Raw genomic sequence first — 8,603 nt, forward strand, 5'->3', positions numbered from 1 at the left:
TTGGGACCCAGGAGATCCTCAAATATCAAGGAGAGATCACATCCTCTTAAGAGAAATAGTTTCAATACTCATTGCTTTGATGAGCACCTTAAACATCAAATCTGGATCGTCTATATCTCATTTGGGTGGTCAGGATTTGATTTCTTTTTTATTTTTATTTATTTAAAATAATTATTTTGATATGAATAAAATCTAAAACAAAGATAATCTCTTAACTATCTTTTTTTCAAAAAATTATTTTTTGTATTTAAAATAATTAATTAAAAATTTTAATTTGAACTGCTCAAATCAGATATAGACGGTCTAGATTTGATGAGTTTAAGATACTCATCAAAGCAATGAGTATCGAAATTGGTTCCTCGCCTTCAAATTTATTGCGCTCTGAGTGAATGAAGCAACACTCGCATGAAACTAATTATCAATCAAGATTTGAAAGAGGAAAAATTGAGTTTTAATTTCTTTGGACAATGTGAACATATATGTAGACATTAAAAAGAATGAAAAATTGCTGAAAATTCCCCGTTAAAAACTCAATTAACAAAAAGTACCTAAAATTTGTCTAAAAATTCAGGTATAACTTATTTTCAACAAGTGTAACTTTTCTTCAATAGTGAACGAAGTAACGTATCTTTATTTTCGTGCAAAACAGAAAATATTTGCACATACCTAAAAATAAATTGCACATAACTAAAGAAAAGTTATACCCAATAAAGATAAGTGTTGCACATGTTCAAAGAATATATTTTTCGATTGGGGATTTTTCAGTAATTTTCTTTTAAAAAATTTTGACTAATAAACCTTGGTTAGTGGGGGTTGTCTTAATGTACATATACACCAAAAACATGAGGTGTGTAATTTGGTTAATGTTGATAATGTGGTGCGGTAGGGTTGACAAATAATGGATCTTGACCCTCTTCATGAAACATTCTTTGGCGTCATAATTTGGCCCCCACTTGTTAATTTCATAGAAATCCCCCTCACATCTCATATATTATTATATCTCAATCCTCCTCTCTCATTTGCTTGTCCTTCTCTCTCTCTGTCTCTCTGCGCCTTCATATTCTTCTTTCCTTCTTTCTCTTTTGACAAACTATTCGATAATATTTATAACTTTGTCTCCAGCTGTGTGATGTTCAAGTGTTTACACAAGAATATCTTTTAATTATTTAAACAAGACCTTGTGCGCGTCTGCGCGATGCCCAAGATCGAACATTGTTTTTTCTGTATGTCACGTTGTTTCATCATTATTTCCCATTCTTGTCTGTTCACAACTTATTCAAATAATTGAAGATAAAACCCACATCTGATCTAACTGCTTGTTTAATTAAATTAACCTGTAAGTTTTTGGGCAGCATTTAATCATATTCAAATCAAATCAATATGTTTTATTAAAGTAGGCTTTTGTTATAAGATTTCTCAGCTAAATTGCCGTGTTGAAAAAAAAATCTCTTTCTTTTTTAGAAGATGTTGATGTGGAGTTAATAATGTGATGTTTTGTCTATATGCTCATTGGTGTTTTTTCCCCGGGGGAGGTGCTTATAATATTTTAAAAGAATATTAAATAGGTTTTAATATGTAATCCAAAGAATTTACTTCTAAGAACATAGACAATAGCAATCTACTATGAGATTTTTCAATTAAACTATGTTATTTCAATAATTAAGGTCCCTTCTTTTTGGTTGTTTGAGATAGGAATAACGTTGGTCAACATACAATGCTTTATTAAAATTTTGATACCAAATAAGTAAAACAGAAATTTTTACAAGTTATCAATACACACACATATCAAACAGTACCATTTACTGGTTATATGATGTAGCTTCAACTAAAAATCATACTCATTGTATGGAGAAACATGTCTAATTCCTTGGAATAAATCTAACTCCCTTATTCGGATTTAGAATTTGACAGAAAATTGTTTTTTTTTTTTCCAACAAACTGTTTTTCTAAATTTATGAGCAAAAGCGATTTTTTTAATCAAGAAACTCAAGTTGATGGTGGGAGAAATTCTTATGAGTAGGGATTGAAGAGTATAATCATTTCAACATATCATTGATTAATTATGTTATGAACAATTGAAAAAAATGAGGAACCTTGGATTTCACCGAATGAAAATGAGCCACATGGGTCAGTTTCATTGGCAACAAGGGCACAGCATGACCTCACATTTACATCATAAATAAAAAAGGAATATTTATCTATTTAAGGGATGAATAGGCATTAAGACAAAAGGAAAGGGCAAGAAGGGCCATAGGGCCCTTAAGTTATAAGGCAATGATGACGAAGAATGGAAATGCGAAGAGGGCCACACTGTGGACCTACGTACCGACCCCCCTCTTCACACTCGTTTCCTCATTTGTCATTATTACTATTCTAGCCTAAGCCCTTATATGATACTCCCTCCGTTCCTTATTATAAAAGACATTTGATGCTTATAGCATGTTTCTATATATAAGAGACACTTACAAGTTGTCTCTACTTTTTTGTATTGATTTCCTATTTTACCCATATTTATTATCTTCAACTCACACTCTCTCTCCCTCCCACTTCTTTTTCTTTTAATAATTTAATTGTTCTCTCTCATGTTCTCTCTCCTTATTAATGAGGGCATTTTTGAAAAAAAATTATACTTTTTACACATTAATTGCTCTAACTAATTTTAACTATTTTTTGATCAACGTACTTCGGTTATTTGTCTCTTATAATAAGGAACGGAGGGAGTACATTTTAATAAATCGTGTTGTTTGTGTCTTATAGTCAGTGAAATTTATTATATTAATAATTTAATATTACTGATACATGTTCAATTTCAACTTGAATTCTTTTGAGAACGTCAGTTATGCATATCAAGTAAAAACAGGTTAAGGTGTATATGTATATGTCCTTATTTCTTCATTAACTCAAACATGCATATCTGTGCTTCTCTGTTTTTTTTTTTTTTTTTTTTGGTCGAATCAGCTTATGTTGAAAACGCAACTACGTGCGCTTACCAATAGTCTTATGACTTAATGACAAGAAAACTTATGATAAGTAGGAGATTGTGAGTTTAATACTCTTCCATTCTTACTATAAGACCTAATTATTGAGTTGATTTTGATCTTAAATATAAGACATATTTCTCATATTTATCAATTTTTTCCTAAATTACCTTTATGGATCTCCCTCGAGCATAATAAGTAGAAAAATGAGAGAGGATATTAAAAAAGATGATTATGGTGTTTTAGGAAAAAAAAAGGTCATATTTATTATAATTAACTAATTTATCTAGCTTTTTAATTTAATATAATTTGTTAAATATATCTTATATTAAAAATCGACGAGTATTACTTATAATCTCAACCCGGTAGCACCTATCTGTTTAATTTAAAATAAAAAGAAACAAAAAAAATAACTAAGCCAGTGATTTTGGAGGCCTTCGATTTTAGGGGAGTTTATGTTGAATGTAGCTTTGGAGCAACTTGCAAAAGCCCAAGGAGTAAGTAGCCACTAAGACCCAACCTTGAGTTAATAAGGATAGCCAATAAAAATTAGTTCAGTTAATAAGAAATTTACTTATAATCTATAAAATCATGAGTTTAAATTTTTCATGTGAGGGTTTTGTTGGCAGGTAATCCTAGAGCATATCTGTGACTCCAACTTACCTAATTTTTATTTTTAGTAGAAAAAGAAATTAGAAGGATAAGCCGTGAATGATGGAATGTGGTGCAAAATCCGCTGTCGGTGAATCTGGACTTCTTACTCCTCTCAGTGCCACACTGCTGGCCATTGCTCAGACCACTAACATGATGCGGAGGACTTCCCAAGTCAACCTCTTGTACGCTCCATTTTGTCCTTTTTCTTTTCACTTTTTAAATATTTTCTTTCTCCATATTTATGCTTTGCGAATGCAAACGATTTCTTATTGTTTTTAGACTTTAACCCTTTTGTATTTTAACAAAATAAAAGAGGGGTCGATTTGTATTAAATTAAAGATAATGATATTAAATCTCATTATATGCATGTAACTTTTCTGTAAAAATTTATTTTTAACAATGAATCATATATGATGCTTTATCAAATATTCATTAATTTATATATAATTTGCCACAAAATTTCATCACAAAATTGTCTAAGAAATTCCTGTAATTTCTATCAGTAAAGCTTCACATCAGCCCAAATAGTTTGGACTCATAGGATAAGACAAACATGGGCCAGTCTGGACCAGCCCAATAGTTAAAAGTAGCCCAAGTAATTTTTCTTTTAAAAAGAACGGTAAGCGGAGTCCTAAGTTCAAACAACAAAAAAAAATAAGCCCATAAACCATTAAAACAAAAGCAAATGGGCTGGATATGTTAAGTATGTCCTTATGAAAGAAAGAAAGAAAGAAAGAAAGAATTATAGTGGCAAAAATCGTTCGCAATGTGTGTGTGTGTGGGGGTGCGTGCGCGCGTTATGTAACGGCAAAAATTTGCGCAGAGGAGGAATCGAAGTGAGAAGCAGGCATGGATCTTCTCTGCGACGCGTATGGCAATGCGTCTGATGATGACCAAGATCAACCGAAACGTCAGAAGCTTGCGCCTTCTTCCTCCAACCCGCCAAAACCCTATCTTCCTCCTCCTATCGACCACTGCTCGCAGCTCCAAACGGAATCTTCGCTTCCTGGCAGATATATTTCCAAGCGACAAAGGGCACTTTTAGCCGTTGATCCCACTGTTCCCGACCCACCTCTGGTCTCGCCTTCTGTAACATTATCTGGTAATTTTTTTCCCTGTCACATTATCCTTTTCTTCTTAATCATTTTTGTTGGCTCCGATTGAGCTGGCATTGTGTGAGCTTTTGTAACTAATAAGGTTGCAGATGATGCGCGCGCCTTTATTCACTCTGGGGTTTTTTGATATTTTGCTGAACTTAATCTCGAAAATAATTGGGATGATAGTAGATAAACTCGATATGTCTAGAACTGCTTCTTTGATTCATCCTGCGTTCTTTTTGCGCTACCCGATAACAATGTGGATGAACTCTTTTCACTAGTATGTACGCGGTGACGAATTCAATTGACCGGAACAGGGAATGCAGAATCTGCTAAATCTTGAATTTTGATTCTGCTTAATATTGGTTGGCAAAAAAGTTCTGTTTTATATTGATTCATCATTCATAACTGCATTTTTTATTGACTAAAGTATACATTTAGTCTTTTAACTTTGTACAAGGTTTCAATTTGGTCCCTTAACTTTAAAAAGCATACATATGATCCTTTAACCCTAAAATCATTAGGCTCTAATGATTATTTTTTGTAACAATCATGGATGTTTCGAAAATTAAACTCAATATGTTGGCATTTGAGAATATTTATCAACATTTAAGATCTTAATGTCATCATTTTTTAAAAAAATTTTAGGGTTAAAAGACTAAAAGTATACTTTTTAAAGTTAAACGATCAAATTGAAACCTTATACAAAGTTAAAAGATCAAATGTATACTTTAGCTTTTTTTATTTTAGCTTATCGATGATTTTGTCCATTTCCTTAGCTACCAACCAGTCTAGATGTACACTGTAAACATGAAAATGGGAGCTGTTTCCATATCTTTTTTCACCTAATATGGTGCAACTTTTCAAGTTGCACACCGGGTATTTTTATATTTTCTTGCGTCGTCATTTTGGTGTTTTTGCCTTAGTTAATCTGTAAAAGTTGCCAGTTCTTTTTTTCTTTTTTTTGGAACATCTTCTTTAAAGAAATATATTACAAATAAATTAAACAACAGATACTTCAAAACCCCTTGGTGAGAGCAGGGTTGGTGCTTGATGTGTGTGTGTGTTTTTGGATAAACATGGGATATTTACTTTTCTATGTCGATGGAACATTTCAATAGGATTTGACGATTTGGAGTCTTAACTATGAGGGTTACATGCTATTGCTTAATCCTTCTTCTTCTTTGTTGTTCTCATGTGGATGGCAAATTTTTCCCTTTTGGTTTCTTACTGATTTTCTGAAAAAGGAGAATTTCCTTTTTGAAATATCACTATTGAACAAAATACCCCTTCAAGTTCATATTCTTCACTTGGATAGTAGCACTGAGTGTTGTGGCTTTGTAGACTCTAAATATGTCAGTGAAGTGCTTTTCTGTTTCAGAAACAGCTACACAATTATGTTTCTATTTCCTAGCCTTCCATCTATATTTAGTTAGGCTTTGCGGGGGGCTTGGGAATGCCAGGTTTGCACACAGTAGAAAGGAAGGCAAGGTTTTATGGCAGAGTGCTGTGAATGCTCTGGTTTTCTTGGTAGTTGTTACATGTTCAGGTTTTTAAAGTAAATGTCTTTGCTTGCTCGGGGATTATTTTGTTGTTTTTTTGTCACTTTTCTCTTGTTCAGGTTGTGAGTTTTACTAGGAATCCCTTTGTTAGACATATATTGGGACTCACCAGCTCTTTTGTGGTAGTTCTTTGACTTCGTTCTTCCTGGCTAGAGAGGATGTCTCTCCTTTTTACCTCTTTCCTTCAAATGGAATTTTCTTTTTCTTCTTTTTTTCATGTAAAAAACAGCATCTGATAATACAACAATCTACGTCCATTAGCATTGCAAATACATGAGCTTGATTGTATTATGGCTTTTTGCTAAAATACAACTTCTGGAAATAATTCATGCCACTTTCCCGTTTAAAGATATGCACTGCTAGTTAGGGAAATAAATTAGCCGATAAGTAGCTGGCTAGCTGCTTGATGAAAGCTTGTGGCATTTGCACATCAGCATTGTATTCTGTGATCGAGTGATGAATTTGCATAGTTTTCAATTTCTCGATAACTTTTGTCCCTTTCATGGACCGTTTCTTGTACATGGTTTCATTGTGTTAATTAAACTTCATTGGCAAAAGCCGCTCATTTTATAACATGTTATTGTTCATAATCTTAGGAAGCATCTTGGATAACGATATACCTCCTAGCATCTTATCATTGTTGAGAAATAAAGCTAGAAGTTGTCAAAATCTTAACCTGATACCTGAAAGGCTATCTGTGACTCTGTCTGGCCATACAAAAGCTGTCAATGCTATACAATGGTCTCCCCCTTATGGTAAGTCTTCCTCATTGATGCTTTCAAACTTTTCTCTTGATATGTGAGTTAGTCTTCTTTAAGAGAGAGTAATATCTTTTAAATGTTTCTTATTGAAGAAGTATTGATCTTTATGCTCATTCTGTGTATCATTTGCATTGACCTGTTCAAAATGTTAGCTTACAGCTCATCTCCTTGCATCTGCCGGGATGGACCATTTGGTTTGCATTTGGAATGTGTGGAATAGAGATCAAAAGAAAGCACGTGTAATAAACTTCCACAACGCAGCAGTGAAAGATGTGAAATGGTCTCAGCAAGGGCACTCTCTGCTTTCTTGTGGATATGATTGCAAATCAAGGCTGATTGATGTCGAAAAGGGGTTAGAGACTCAGGTGTTCAGTGAAGATCAAATTGTCGGAGTTGTAAAGTTTCATCCAGAAAACTCAAACCTCTTTCTTTCTGGCGGTTCAAAGGGCCATATTAGATTGTGGGATATCAGGACTGGTAAAGTAGTCCATAGCTTTAATCGCAACTTAGGTCCAATTTTGGATGTTGAGTTTACAATCAATGGGAAGCAGTTCATTTCTTCCAGTGATGTATCTGGGAGTAATGTCAGTGAGAACTCCATTACTGTTTGGGATGTGTCCAGACAGGTTCCGTTATCTAATCAGGTGAGATTCCTCTACATTCTTCAAATCTCAGTATTATGTTTTCATTTTTCACTCTCTATGTGAGCAGCATTGCTAGTGTTTGATATTAGCATGAACCACCCCACAACAGAACACAACCAGAAGAACTACATGAAAATCCAGAAGTGAAGTTTAGATGGAAATTGTAGTGGCATGTCAAATTATTATTGAATGATGTATTCAGTACTATTTCGACCTTATGTACTTGCAAATATTGCTTTGAGTCTTGTGACTGTTTTATGTCTTTGTAAATTCTGAATTTAGATAAGCTTACTGTGCTTCTGAATCAGGTTTATGTTGAAGCTTATACCTGTCCATGTGTGAGGCGCCATCCATTTGAGTCTACTTTTGTTGCCCAGTCAAATGGGAATTACATTGCAATTTTTGCAACAAACCCCCCTTTCAGGCTAAACAAGTACAAGAGGTATGAAAGCCACGGGGTCTCCGGGTTCCCCATAAAGTGCAATTTCAGTTTGGATGGGAAGAGGCTTGCTTCTGGTTCTTCAGATGGTTTTATTTATCTTTACGATTATCAGTCATCTAACGTTGTAAAGAAAATCAAGACCTCTGACCAAGCATGCATAGATGTCGTTTTCCATCCTGTTATACCTAACGCTATTGCTTCATGCTCCTGGGATGGAAGCATTTCAATATTTGAATAGAGCTGCAAACTATCAGCCCTTGTTTCTTGGCGGTCTCTGGCCTTTGGGTGGCTGAAGATGAACGTGAAACAAGTCTCTGCATTTAATCACAAGATAAATGACTTGCGGGACACAAAAGAAGATGGGGAGGAGAAAGCCTCTTTTCTGAGACTCTAGCTTTTTCTATTTTCTTAAATATTAGGTTTGGATAGTTAGATTTGTCCCAGATACATGTGATTTAATATCTG

The 8,603-nt window shown here is 34.0% G+C and overlaps 1 protein-coding gene across 1 annotated transcript; it reads left to right on the forward strand.

Moving 5' to 3' along the window:
- The first annotated feature begins 4,446 nt into the window (after positions 1-4,446).
- Positions 4,447-8,389, forward strand: LOC114762353 (WD repeat-containing protein 25-like). The gene is made up of 4 exons (XM_028951819.1): positions 4,447-4,734; positions 6,888-7,046; positions 7,212-7,696; positions 8,005-8,389. The coding sequence occupies exons 1-4, from the start codon at positions 4,482-4,484 to the stop codon at positions 8,374-8,376; spliced, it is 1,269 nt and encodes a 422-aa protein (XP_028807652.1). The 5' UTR covers positions 4,447-4,481; the 3' UTR covers positions 8,377-8,389.
- The last annotated feature ends 214 nt before the right edge of the window (positions 8,390-8,603 follow it).

This window comes from Neltuma alba, unplaced genomic scaffold (genome assembly GCF_004799145.2).
Source record: "Neltuma alba isolate B1F8T4 unplaced genomic scaffold, ASM479914v2 tig00011213_pilon, whole genome shotgun sequence".
Taxonomy (NCBI): domain Eukaryota; kingdom Viridiplantae; phylum Streptophyta; class Magnoliopsida; order Fabales; family Fabaceae; genus Neltuma; species Neltuma alba.